Raw genomic sequence first — 15,000 nt, forward strand, 5'->3', positions numbered from 1 at the left:
GTTTTGAGTTTGCAATTAATACCTCATTCTTCGTGGATTTGTTTTTGATATTTTATGAATGTATCAAATTTACTTTTTGGAGAAAAAGGAGAACTTGAAACAGGAAACAAATTGTTTCTTTCTTTAAAATATTCACGAAACATATTGAAAAAAAATTCATGAAGAATGCGACTAATTCGGAATTTAGATCAAACGTTTTTCTACATTGCAAAGGCCTCAAATATCATATTCTAAATAATCTAGAATTTACACAAGATTAAATTTTCCTTAATATAAATTAATAAAGATTTCCAAAATTAAGTGATTTTAGAAATCTTTATTAATTTATATTAATGAAAATTTAATCTTGTGTAAATTCTAGATTATTTAGAATATGATATTTGAGGCCTTTGCAACTTGTTGACAGTTTAATTGTTTCACAGTTTTTTAACTATTACTGTTCAAACTGTTATAAAAATAACATTTTTTAAAGATTTACTTGAATCTATTTCAAATTAACAGCAGCAATGTATTAAAACTTGAATTGTATTGATTTTTAAAATTTAATATTTAAACGTTTTTTTTAATGTAATATTTCATGGTGTAGAATGACTTATTATACAAAATCTATATTGTGTCATATATAATTTATGTAATCTATGTATATATTTTTTATATAAAGTGTACAGATGGTACTATAAATAGAAGTCAATTCGATTTCGGCTACAAATCAAAAAAAGGAGGGATATCTGCGAACAAAACTGGATTAGATAATACATCTAATATAATAAATAACATGTATTCCTCAAGCAAGGTCGGGAAGAGAGGAGACAAGGAAGTAAATAGGATAGAAAATAATGAAATTGTAAGCGTTAAAAAATTTTATTTAAGATTATTGAAAAGTAATATGAATGAAATTCGTAGCCTTTTAATGCATAAAAAAATTAAGCAGTAATATAAATTGATTTAATATAAAATTAATCCAGAAATAATTTATTTACAGAGCGATCATACTGCATTAGAATATAAATCTAATAAAAACAGAGAATTTGAAAAAAAGGTAAAAATATTTTAATATTTTTCAATAACATTAATAAAGATTCATTGATTTAATAGATAAAAAATATAAATATTTTTAACAAAGGTAAACTGATTTAATAGATAAAAATATAACTAAGTTATTCATATTAATTTATAGATAGAAAAATTGCAAAGAATGAATGAAGATCTGCAAAGACAAAATTTGAAATTAAAGAATGGAATTAAAAATAAAGAACAAGTCATTAATGATTTAATGAATTTAAATATGCAACTTCAAAAAAAAGTGATCTCAGAATATCCCAAAGTTCATGAGACAAATGAGGAAATTCAAATAAAAGTCTTGAGTAATTTCGATGAACTCATGCGTACGTATCTCTTACTATTAGTAAATCTTTTATTTATATAATATTTCTTTTAAAGAAAATAATTTTTTTTTTAAATAATAGGCATGGTGTCCGAATATTTTAAAAGAAATCCTATGACGCAACAAAATCAAGTTGGACAGCTTCCTGTAGGTTATAGAAATATTGAACGTAACGAGGTAGATATGAAAACTATTTAACTTTTAATAGTGTTTTCCTAGAGTCCCTCTAATCAGAGTCTGGCCATACAGTAACAAATTTTGATTGGCTCGCCATTTCTGGCAAAGCAAGAGAAACAGAAAGAGATATAAGAGAGAAAGAGAAACAGATATGAATATATATCGCTTTCTCTTTCTCTTTTATATTCTTCTCTCTCCCAGAATTTTACTAAAACTGCAAGTTGGCCAAACTCTGATTAGAGGGACTCTACTGTCTTCCGAATTGGAAATAGTTATTTATGTTACACGTCGCGCGCGGAATGGGCCACTTTCCACGCACGTGTGATATAATATAATTTTAATAAGTTTTGCTGTACTTATAGGTTTATCTTGGTTATGGAGTATACATATGTGCACGTCAATATGATACAGTATGTGTAATCTCAAAATCATTACCACAGTTTGTGAAAAATTTGGCTATCGCTGTTTTTGGCATTAAAACTCTTCAAGAAAGTTCAGTGACTGGTATTACATCAAATAGAAATAAAAATAAAGTACAAACTGCACCTAGACCAGCACTAGATTCTACAAAATTACAAGCCATAAGGGGTAAATTGTTACAACATTTAAATAATTCATTGCGTATATCGTAATTTACAAAGTATTTCTTTTTGTTTGTAGCTGCTGTTAAATATTATGCAATGTCTGAGAAAGGTCATGATGAAGTAACAGCAGACTTTCAAGCACAACAAGTCGGAACTCATATCGCACACAAAATTTATGAACTCAATAACTTGCCAACTCGAAAGAAAAAAAAGAAAGAGATTAATCCTGCGGAACTATGTGATGATCCAATTAATGTTGAAAATACTGAACCTGATGATCGAAATGATCGTAATACACCAGAAAACAATAATTCCAGCGAGTCTAGTTCTCACTTAGAGACTCAAGCAGACAACAATACGTCGGAAGAAAAGTCTGTGTATGACGAATCATTAGATTATAATAATAAAGAAAATGAAGAATATTCAAAATTTTCTGAACAGGAGGACGAAAGAATGGAAAGCATGCAAAGTTCAACGCATGATACTACTGATTCCAGTCAAGATAGTGCGGATGATATTGAGTGAACTTAAATTAAAAATCTTCTATTACTTTTTTAAATAAAATTATTATTATTTTTCAATAAAATTATATTATTATCTAAATACAAACTATAATATATTGCAATAAATACTCTAAGTCGTTCTATGGAGCTATTTCCAGTTAATTTTTATTATAATAAAATATTTGTGTTTGTACATGTTTGTACATGTTAATACATTAAACATTATATGCAATATATACGTATAATAAAGAAAAGTTTATTTTAAATAAAAAAATTTTAATACAAAAATTATTCCTTTATTCTTTTTTATACATTTATATGCTATTCTATCATCAAACTTTGATTATATGTTATTCTACCTTATTCTTCTAAAACAATGACTAATTAGTACCGATATAGATTGTACTGATCAGTCATTGTTTTATAGACTAAGGTAGAATAACATATAATCAGTTTTTGATAAAATAACATACATATCATAGTTTTGTAAAGAATAAGATAGAATAACATACATAAGTTTTTAGAAATTTTTCCTACTTATGATACAAAAATATTAATTAATATACAGATAATAGTTAGAGTTACATTAGATAACATAAGTATCAATGCATTATAATTATTTGTACAGAATAAGATAGAATAACATACATATGTTTTTAGATATTTTTCTGTACTTATGATACAAAAATATTAATTAATATACAGATAATAGTTAGAGTTACATTTAATAACACGAGTATCAAGGCATTCTAATTATTCGTAAAAAATAACATTGATAAGAATTTGATTCTATATAAATTATGATATAGAAGAAATATTGATTGACATAGAAATAGCAACTCTGATATTATGAGTTTCCATCGAAATTTACATAGAACAACAATTTCTATTTTTATATAAAATGAAAAAGATAGAAAAACAAGGAAAATTATAAGATATTTACAAAAGATATGATAATCTGCAAAACAATCTAACTATGTGAAATTTCTTAAGTATGTTCTGAAAAAGAGGATTCAAAATCACCATAGGAAAGGAAAGGCAAAATTTTCTATCATTTTCTATCAATTATTTTAAGCAGGGGTACGAAAGCCTATATTACATGTCCACTCAACAATAACAAGTCGAATGACAACTTGATCCGAAAAATAGAGGACGAGGATTTCAAGTAATCGTCATTGTTTCTAAGCATCCGATACAAAAGAGTTTATTCTATAAAGCGTTTTTCCCGCAATCTTAAAATTATTATTCACGACCGGGTTATTTTTTAAGATACATCTATTATATATACATATATGATATACACACACACATATATATATATATATATATATATATTATATTTTCGTAAAAAAAAAATAATAAAAAATAAAAAAATTTCTTTTTCTGAACGTGTTTTCAGAATGTTCTAAAACGTCGAAAAATTGTAATTAAAAAAAATGTCTGTATGTATGTATGTGTGTGTGTATATGTGTGTGTATGTGCCAAATTTACCGAAATTTCTATAACTCCAGAACTAATCAACCAAATCTTAACGAATTATATATGAAATAGGGGTAGAAAAAACTGAAGAATATAATAGAATTATTAAAAATTGCTAATAATCAATAATCAAGGGGTTCTTTTTTTAAATTTAAATTTTAAATTTTTTAAAAAATGTCCATGGTTGCTCTAACTTCGGCAAATTTGGAGATATTGATCTATTTCTAATTTTATTATATTTTTCAGTCTTTTTTCTACCCCTATATTTCATATATAATTCTTTAAGATTTGATTGATTAGACCCAGCTTTATACGCGATCAAAGGTCCCTTTCAATAGACCAGTGCGCTGTCTACTAGGCCACGCTCGTCCTCATCTTGAGCCACCACACATAATTATTTTAATGATGTGCAACGTTCAACAAAATTATTTTAGATCTGTATTAAGTTATTATGTTGTTTCCGCGCGAATGTCGGTTGTAAGTACTGTATTAAAATTTGTAGGCGTGTTTTTAATAAGTACGTTCTATCATTTTTAGAATATTTTTCTTATGATGTAAAATAGAGTGCTGTGCATGTGCAGTCTTATAATCTGAAGAAAACTACAGTATAATATTTATATGACTATATAAGTACATTCTATCATTTTTAGAATATTTTTCTTATGATGTATAAAATGGAGTGCTGTGCATGTGCAGTCTTATAATCTGAAGAGAACTACAGTATAAACTCGATCAATAAATTTATCGATTTGAACAATGACAGTTCAAATTTAGAACTGTAAAATACTTATCACATTTATCTGTAATTTTGATTAGTGTATACAGAGTAAAGTATGTTCTATCATGACGTCTTTGTATAATCCTTGTCGTCTGTTTTCCTTGCTCTTTCTGTTTCAAGATAGACGATAGACGAGAGTTTGATCATCAAGTTATGGACGAAAACAATGAAAATTCAGAAGATAATACTTGTCAAATATGTACTGAAAAGTGGACCTCGTCAAATAAACACCGTTTATGTTGTTTAAGCTGCGGTCATTTATTTGGCCGCAGTTGTATAGAACAATGGCTAAAGGAGAGTGGCGAATGCGCACAATGCAGAGGACCAGCTACCTCGGAGGATATTTGGGACCTACCATACGTAAAAGAAAGGAGACCATTTGATTCGGCTGTATATGCCAATCTCGAGGATCAGTGGTTGACTCTGCAAGGTCAAAATAGTCGTTTGGAAATTACAGTACATAAAGCCTATAATCGTAAAAAAGCATGCGAGAAAGAAATCAAACGCTTGAAGATACGTATTGCCAATTTACAAGAGGAAAAATAGAGAGACTTTTAATATTAGTTCTTTATTTTCATGCATTTTTTTTTTTTTTTTTTTTTTTATATTTTTGATATGTTATTTTATATAACTTGACTGGCTTACGACCAATCACATATTATACATATTATACAGTTTTGTTTCGCAAAAAACCAAAGAATGGAATAGAGCTGGCCGCCTATTTAGAGTTGTCGCAATAACTTCTTATCAATGTAAATCTCACCAGCTCTTTAGAATGTTTAATTAAGAATTTATTAGATCAGGTGTGTGCCAGGAGATTCGTATAGAATTGCGTTAAAGATACGTCGGATTGTGTATATCTATCGATTACGAGTCGAGTGTATTGAGCGAAGAGTCAACTTTCTCGCGATGGAGACGCGAGACCTCCTCGTGACCGCGGCGATTTGAAAGCTCATGTTCGATGAAAATCGCGCGAATTCGCGCAGATAGGTACGCGTGACAAACGGCGACATTGTACGGCACCAAAGCGCCATGAATGGGCACGAAGGCGTCCATCCGAGTGAATGGAAAGCGCGAGAGACAAGTTCCGCCCACGCGTCGAGACCCCATACAGGTAGACGGATAACGTATATGTCGGTACACCTAGTTACGCGCTAATAGACGTTGCAGATGATGGAAGGGGCCTAAGTACGTGCACTGTAAAAAATGTATGTGAATTTACACCAATAATAGATGTAAATATTACAAGTTTAATTCGAAACATTTAAAATTTAATGAAAAATTACAAAATTGCTGTATTTATACAAAATTTTTTTAATTTCACATGAAATGTGTAAATTTGTCCTATATTGTGTAAATATATTCTATTTTTTATGGAAAATTATGTAAGAAATGGAATATTTCACATATCTTGTATAATTAATCTAATTTTTGTAAGATTACGTAGTTTAATGGTAATATTTCATATATCGCTATGAAATATAGAGCGATTATACGCGTTTCTGTTATTTTATATGTAACTTTACAAGATTTGTGTTAATACACCAAAAAAATGAGTAAACTTGTCTTCTATTGTGTGAATATATTTTATTTTTCGTGAAAAATTACGTAAGTAATGTAATGTTTTATATATTTTATGTAATTAATCCACTTTTTGTAACATTACATAGTTCAATGGTAATATTTCATATATCGCTATGAAGTATATGAAATATTACCATTGAACTATGTAATGTTACAAAAAGTGGATTAATTACATAAAATATATAAAATATTACATTACTTACGTAATTTTTCACGAAAAATAAAATATATTTACACAATAGAAGACAAGTTTACTCATTTTTTTGGTGCGATCATACGCGTTTTTGTTATTTTATATGTAACTTTACAAGATTTGTGTTAATACACCAAAAAAATGAGTAAACTTGTCTTCTATTGTGTAAATATATTTTATTTTTCGTGAAAAATTACGTAAGTAATGTAATATTTTATATATTTTATGTAATTAATCAAATTTTTGTAATATTACATAGTACAATAGTACACTTCATATATCGCTATGGAATATAGCGCGATCATATGCGCTTTTGTCATTTTATATTATATAATATTTGTGTAATTACAAAGAAATATGTAACTTAAATTTGTCCTCTGTAGTGTAAATATATATTATTTTATTGCCGGAAATTTATATTAAAAGAAAAAAACCGTAGAAATGACCAATCTCCGTTTCTTTTTCTTCAATATATCACAGCATTGGATAGAAAGTGATAGGTATTAGCCGTTTTCGCGTTCTATTCTTCTAATTTTTGTCGATTACTTTTACATGTAGAAAGTACGTATTTCATGCTTTATGTCAATGCGCCATCTCGAAGCGCCATCGATTATATAAAAATCGAACAATCGAAGAGCCTTGTAATTCTTGTAAAGATCACGAGCGAGTTTCGTCGTTTCGTGTCGACCGGGAGTTGCTAACGCCCAACCTTTGGGAACCTTTGTCAGAGAATATAGTTGAAGAACATCTGAGAAAATGTCTTCTTACGGCTCAGGTTTGTTATATTATAACTTTAAATATTATAAGAGGTTATGACGTTTTATATCATACAAGAGATTATGTTTGAACAAGCTCGCGCACAAGCCTGAACTCTAGACTTAGATGAGGAAGGAACAAATAAAAAGAATCCGTTTATTGAGAGAGAGATTGCGTTTCAGGATTTATATGTAATTCAAATCAAAGTTTAAAGTGGGCAGAGCTACACAAAAGAATACCAACATTTGTTGCATAGGAGAAGGGACACTGCCCTAAAACCTTCCCAGTATTCGTGAACAAAATCATACAGAGAGAGAGAGAGAGATTATACAAAATATTATAGAAATACAATAAATGTATAAAACACATAAAAGAAACAAATCAATAGTTATTATAGTACAGTCCTTTATTTAAATATGTATCATAATATACTTTGAGGTTTACTGAAGTCTTTCCTTATCATATAAAATCTTCATTACAAGAAGAATTGTTATAGTAGATTCTCATATAAGTTCTCTTGACGTAGTCAAGCTTAAAATTAGTTGTTCTTCTCTAAAGAAAGGATCGTTTGAAACATAAACATAAATCAATTAATACAAGAATATCACTTCAGATAGAATTTATATAATCTAGGAAATAATGCATCAATCCGTTAATTTAAATACCGAATTACTATCATCAGTCTTTTCAGGGATGTTATTTGTAATGTTAATACTGATTGAGTATTACTAAATAAGTGTCGAAGTCTCTGCAAAGCATTCTACTACATTATGAGCGATTACTACAACATGAGCTATATTCACGACATAAACAACAATAGCAAAATAAGTGATATGTTTTTCACTGAATTTACTAGACTAAATCTTGTACTAGACAGTCTTTGATTGACACATTAATTCACCACAGCATGAGCGTAATACTAGATAACTAATAATTCGCAAGATATTTATGAGAAGATTATAAAGTAATTGAATAAGAACTTATATAGCAACGCACGGAAACGGTTATTCGATAGTGTTATTACAATGCTAGAAACGATCTATATATTCCGCAAAGAGCGTATTCTCATTTTATATGTAATACAAAGAAAAGTACACATAGCTCGCAAATTAACAAGAGATATTGTCTAATTAATGAGAAAGAAATAATCGTACAAAGAAGAATTAAAGTTTTTATTTGTCATGAAAATGGTTGCAACCAAACTATTAATTATTTACTTTACTTTAGACTGAGCTCATTGTTATAAAATTGACTCGAAATGAATTGTGCACAAACCCGAAATAAGAGATGAGGATAACGTTCCTCCCCAGAATAACAAGGATAACCCTCCTCAGATGAGCATAGGATCCTTTGATCAGGATTCCTAACGTAACGTTAGATGAACTTCTAACGTCTCTACTTGCTATTATGAAATGAGTGGTTACCTTGTGAGCAAAACAGATAAATAATTAGAGCTAGTCTTACAGAGCACGCCTCAGACTTTCTTTCCTCTCGATGTATAAGTAGCTGCTTGTATTCAGCTTGAACAGGATTCCTCGAACGTTCCAGAAAATGGCTGCCTTCCTCGAACCTTCCACGTGCCGGTATGGCTCGCTAGAATGTATCTCGCTGGCTTCCTCTCAGTGACGATCGCTGTTGTCCATAAGCTTTTCCGATCCGTATATGTTTCACAATTATCTTATGTATCGCACACTAATAGGCCGATCTCAAATACTTTATGACTTAACTGCGAAAAGATGATGCAATTATGCGACTCGAATTTATGTATAACGCACGATGTATCACGCACGGTATCTGCGAGACGACTGTGCTCGCTCGGCCGGGCTGCGCGCCCCTCCTAACATGCTCAAGCATGCGCAGTAAACACGTGCCTCGCCGCTTGGGACGCAGCGTTGTCGGCGCCGCAAGCGCGCTTTTTCCATGAACTACGTAGAACGCGCGGCTTGACCTATCAGATTACAATCGACACTGATGGCCGCAAAAAAGAATAACACAATCTCTCTCTCTCTCTCTTTCTCTCAACTTCAAACAGATTATAATATGTTAATATTATAACCTCTTTTATGATATAAAACGTCATAATGTCATGATTACATAATTATTTTATCAATATTTTGTGGTTTAATACATATGCAATAAAATAATATACAAAAAATATTCCAGGAAACAGCTGGCAGATCTGCAGAAGAAGTTGCTGCTTCGATGATTGCACATTTGTACACAAGTATAAATATTGTTACAATTACCAGAACACCATCTGCAGCAGGGAGATGTGTCCATACATCCATATAACAAGTGTGGAGCAGGCCAGATATGAGGCAACAGGGAAAGCAACGGAATATCTAAAGCAAGAGGTTGGCCGGACCCTCCAAAATCCAAATATTTGCAAAGATTTTAAAAATGACAATTGCAATAAGGACAATTGTAATTTGCGACACGTAAATTCAAATAGGTCATTAGAGTGTCCAATATGTTGTGAAGAAGTGGAAAGAGATACTTTTGGCACATGTACCTGCGGACACATGATAAATGATAAAATATGAAGAATGTGTATATAAATGTATAAATAACAGATAAGAGAAAATGCTTAAAATGACTTTTGAATTGATTGATTGAAAGTAAAGCCTGTGATTTACAATGTGTTCTTTGCTTTCTGTTTTCTGCTCTTACTTCTTTGCGACTATTTCGTATTTCGCAATTCCGTCACGTAATGCGATGTTTTTTGCTCTCTGTCGCCCAAAATAAAAATTGACGAACTTCAGAAGAGACAAGAAACATCACGTTACGCGACGGAATTGCGAAATACGAGATAGTCGCAAAGAGGTAAGAGCAGAAAACAGGAAGCAAAGAACACATTGTAAATCACAGGCTTTACTTTCAATCAATCAATTCAAAAGTCATTTTAAGCATTTTCTCTTATCTGTTATTTATACATTTATATACACATTCTTCATATTTTATCATTAATGTAATTTTCGATAGAAAGTGAGATATATTTACACAATGAAAGACAAATTTACATAAATTTTGTAAAATTGGAGTAATTATGTAACTTTACATTTATTTTGTATATCTACAAAAATATTCGTGCAATTTTTATATCTACTAGTGTAAAAAACTTATTGAATTTTTATATATTCTTATCTCATATTCAGTTCTCTTACTCTTATCCAATACAGCTAAATACAACATTATTCTAACATTTTCTGATAACCATTATTATATGTTCAATTATTTTTAATTGTCATCCTAATTTTGTTTTTACATAAATCCATTTTTTCGTTCCTTTTATAGAATTTATTTGTTTCCTGATATTTCTTTTACTCTTTCTTTAACTCTTTTTTTTGATATTTCTTTAACTCTTTCTTTAACTCTTTACAGAATAAAGATATTTATAAATAATAATGTTTAATAATTAGAAGATGGGTAGTGTCGCATTTAGCTGTATTAGACTGTATTATAATTGATTATATTATTAACATTATATTTAATTATTTTATTTGTTTTTATCTTAGTCGCAATCTTACTTTTATCTGTTTTTTGTTTTGCTTTTTTATTTTCCAGTTTTTCATTATTTTTCTTCGTTATTATGTTACAGGTGTGGTATACGTTATATTAATAGATTCTATCAGAGATATTAGTAAATCTAATACAGTAAGACTAAAAAAATTGGTTTTTGACATTTCACTTTTTCAAATAAAAGTAAGTCCTATATTTTATTTATTATATTATTTAGAAACATTATAAATGTTGCAAACTCATTAATTTTGTATTGAATAGAGTAAATATTTAAAAAAGATATATATATATATATATATATGTATATGTATATTTATATGTATTAATATTTACGCTGTATACATATTCATAAGCTAATAAAGTTCAATTGACTCGCGAGTTTAGTAATATGTTCTAAATTTTAGAACAAATTACTAAACTATATATATTATATGTATATATATCTTTAAATATATTTAGAGCAGTAATAGGTTTTTTTAATTTTTTTTAGGAATATGTTACAATTCCTTTTTGGCACAAACATACAATTTTCTTCCTGAGTCCAATTCCATTTTTCCTTTCTTTTACTCAATACATATTCGACAATGTTTCAATGTAATATGTGTAATAGTATATTTTTATCTATACGTTTGTATAACAGACATCAAATTCTTCATATGAACATGCCTCATTTAAAAATCATCTGTCGGTTTAAAAACTGTGGACTACATTTTAATAAATATTTTAATTTTCGGAAACATATTTTTAGACAACACATAACAAATGATAAGAACGAAACATACATAACTTATTATTGCAAAGAAAAAGATTGTAATTCTTATTTTAGAAATAGAGTACTTTTTAATAAACATTTATATAATCACATAAGACAAAATAAAAATGGAATTTATTGTGGATATCCAGATTGTTCTACTAATAAAACAGTTTTCAAAACAATCAGCACTTATGCAGTACACATATGCAGACGTTATTTTAATTGTAAATCTGATAAACAATTTATTGTTAGTAATAAAGAACCGACAAATTTTGATACCAATAATGATTGTAATTTGTTTGTACAAGAAGAAACTTTAAATGAAGTTTCAAATGATGTTGAAAATATTACAAGTGTTGAAAAAGCTATAGCACAATTATATTTGAATTTGACTACAAAATATTTTTTAACAGAATTTGCTTTACAAGCTGTAATAGATGGCATGTCATCTCTAATTGAACTTACTCAAGAACATTTTATTACAACTCTAAACGAAAGTGATCTTCAAGATAATGTTAAAGAAAAAATTAAAGATTTATTTCGATGTAGTTTTTCGTTTTTTTCAAGTGTTCACAATTCTGTAAATGGTTCTCTTCGAAATACGTACTCTAGAAATGTGTATTTGCTAAATAATTTTCATATTGTGATTCCTACACAAATTAATTTAGGATATTGCAATCACAAAGAATGTTACTATCATTACGTTCCAATTTTGAAAACTATAAAAGTATTGCTACAAAATTCTGATATTCGACACTTTTGTTTAAATTCATATAATAATTATAATAGTAATGTACTTTTTGATATAAAAGATGGCAGTGTAGTAAAAAGCAATAAATTTTTTCATAATAATAAAAATGCACTACAAATAATATTGTATCAAGATGCATTTGAAGTATGTAATCCATTGGGTGCATCAAAAAAAATATTCAAGCTTGTTGGTATATATATGGTATTAGGAAATTTGCCCGCTTATCTCAGATCAAAAGTTGATAATATACAGCTTGTTATGTTATGTTATGAGAAACATATAACATTTTTTGGTTGGGAAAAAGTTATGACACTATTAATACGTGATTTACAAAAAGTTTAGAAAAAGAAGGAATAAATATTTCTGTTGGTAGTGAAACAATTAATTTTGTTGGCACTGTTGTTGCTATGTTGGGAGATAATTTAGGAAGTCATCAAATTGGTGGTTTTGTAGAAAATTTTAATTCAGAATATTTTTGTCGCTTTTGTCACATTACTCAAAATGAATTTAAATCAAAATATACATGTACTAATATAAATAGAAATTCAAATGATTACAATTGGTGTGTTATAGAAGCAAAAAATAGTACAAAAATTGTGAAAGGCATTAAACGTGATTCGGCTTTAAACAAACTTAATTATTTTCACGTCTGCAATCCAGGATTACCGCCCTGCATAGCACATGATCTTTTCGAAGGGATTGTTTCGTATGATCTTATGTACTGTATTAAATATTTTGTGACAGAAGGTTGGTTTACTTACCAATTTCTAAATCATCGACTACAAAAAATTAAGTTTTTAAATGAAAATGTATGTATTCCTACTATAAAAGATTCATCTAGAATTACAGGTACTGCAAGTCAAATTAGAAGAATATTACTAATATTTCCTTTAGCTGTCTTTGATAAATTGTCAGTCAAGAATATTGAGAATGATGTTTGGATGTTAGTATTGCATCTTCGACAAATATGTTCTTTAACATGTGCCCCTGCTCTATCTTTTGGTCAGATTGCATTATTACAGGAAAAGATAAATGATTATTTATCATTGAGAGTAAAATGTTTTCCAAATATCAAATTAAGACCGAAACATCATTATATTTCTCATTATCCCTGTTTAATTTTATCTTTTGGTCCGCTGAAACATTTATGGACCTTGAAATTTGAAAGTAAACACAGATATTTTAAGAATATTGTCAAACATTCCCAAAATTTTAAGAACTTAACAAAATTATTATCACACAAACATCAATTTTTACAAAATGAACAAAATATTAAAAATAGATACCATACTTCAGCAATAGCAGACAATGCAGAGGAATACACATCTGAACGATTTAATGATCAGATTTCTTCTATTATAACAAATTATTTTCATGACAAAGAAAATGAAAATGTAAAATACATATCCTCACAAGTTACTTTTAGAGGTATTACGTATAAAAAACATATGTATATCTGTGTAGGTAAAGATTGTTTTGATTATTTCACTATATGCAAAATTCAATATATTTTGATAAATAATTGTTATACAAACATTTATTTTTTGGGCACTATAACAAAAATTATATACAATCCTGATTTGGGCGTGTATGAGGAGTTTAAAATTGAAAGTGTAGATGTCGAAAAAATCTTTTTGTTTCCGTATACTTGCTTACTTATGCCACATCCTATCCTTCAAACTGATTTACATTCCATTCCTGTCTATGTCTTTAAATACGAACCCATTGATTCATAACTTTGGATCTTAAAATTCTGTAAGCATGGCATTTTTTAATACTTTAGTATTACGTGTTTTAATTAATTATACACATCCTCATTTTTATGTTGTAGATGTCTCATTTGTATAAAGTCTGGACTGCCGATAGAAAAAAGAAAATATCACTTATACTTCGTGAATCAGATAATATACTGTCAGAGCTTATTGAAAAAAGTAACACTAAGCTTGGTATTACTGGTTCTGTTCTTGTTATGGAAAAAGACGGAACAATAGTTGATGACAATGAGGTTGTAAAATTTTGTTTTGATGAAACTTTAATGTTACTAAAGCCCGAAGAGTCCTGGTCTGCACAAAATGAGACAGAACTTAACACATTAAATGACACTGCTTCACTTACATCTAGTTTTCAAGAAGGAACACCTTTTTCATACTCGTCAAGTTCGCAATCTACTGCTTCATCGCCCACATTTGGAACATCTAATAATAAAATACAACTGTCTAATAATATTTGGAAGAATTATCAAATACCATGGGATAAGTTAGAAATGTCAGTGATTAAAGAACTGGAAAATGGAAGTCGCAGCAAAGTTTCAGAAATGAGAAATATACAAGAATTCATACCAGCTAAAGCATTCAAGATAATAGCTGAACAAATTGTCGGCAAATACCCAAAAACTTTTAAAGACATGGATGAGGACGGCAAATGTTTTGGAGACGGATCTTATACATTATTTGCGAAACTTCGCGACCGAAATAATTACTTAAATAGACCACATATGAAACGATCTCTAAGCCATACTTTAACAATACCCCTAAAAAA

General features: G+C 28.9%; 1 protein-coding gene and 1 pseudogene across 7 annotated transcripts in view; both read left to right on the forward strand.

Annotated features, from left to right (window-relative positions):
• LOC143906413 (uncharacterized) overlaps window positions 1–2,789 on the forward strand; it is a 10,843-nt gene extending 8,054 nt beyond the window's left edge. For all 6 annotated transcript variants that reach the window (XM_077422497.1, XM_077422496.1, XM_077422500.1 and 3 more), the window contains 6 exons: window positions 662–844; window positions 983–1,039; window positions 1,178–1,385; window positions 1,467–1,561; window positions 1,924–2,149; window positions 2,222–2,789. In XM_077422497.1, the coding sequence (XP_077278623.1) occupies window positions 662–844; window positions 983–1,039; window positions 1,178–1,385; window positions 1,467–1,561; window positions 1,924–2,149; window positions 2,222–2,670 (1,218 nt within the window). In that variant the 3' untranslated portion in view covers window positions 2,671–2,789. The remainder of the gene's footprint in view (window positions 1–661; window positions 845–982; window positions 1,040–1,177; window positions 1,386–1,466; window positions 1,562–1,923; window positions 2,150–2,221) is intronic.
• An 11,149-nt stretch (window positions 2,790–13,938) lies between these two features.
• The window catches only part of LOC143906418 (uncharacterized), a 2,345-nt pseudogene continuing 1,283 nt past the window's right edge, over window positions 13,939–15,000 (forward strand). The window contains exons 1-2 of the transcript XR_013259510.1: window positions 13,939–14,217; window positions 14,294–15,000. The exon at window positions 14,294–15,000 is cut by the window's right edge and continues 487 nt beyond it. The product of XR_013259510.1 is annotated as an uncharacterized LOC143906418 (transcript). The remainder of the gene's footprint in view (window positions 14,218–14,293) is intronic.

This window comes from Temnothorax americanus, unplaced genomic scaffold (assembly GCF_048541705.1).
Source record: "Temnothorax americanus isolate GAGA-0224 unplaced genomic scaffold, ASM4854170v1 Scaffold70, whole genome shotgun sequence".
NCBI classification, from domain to species: domain Eukaryota; kingdom Metazoa; phylum Arthropoda; class Insecta; order Hymenoptera; family Formicidae; genus Temnothorax; species Temnothorax americanus.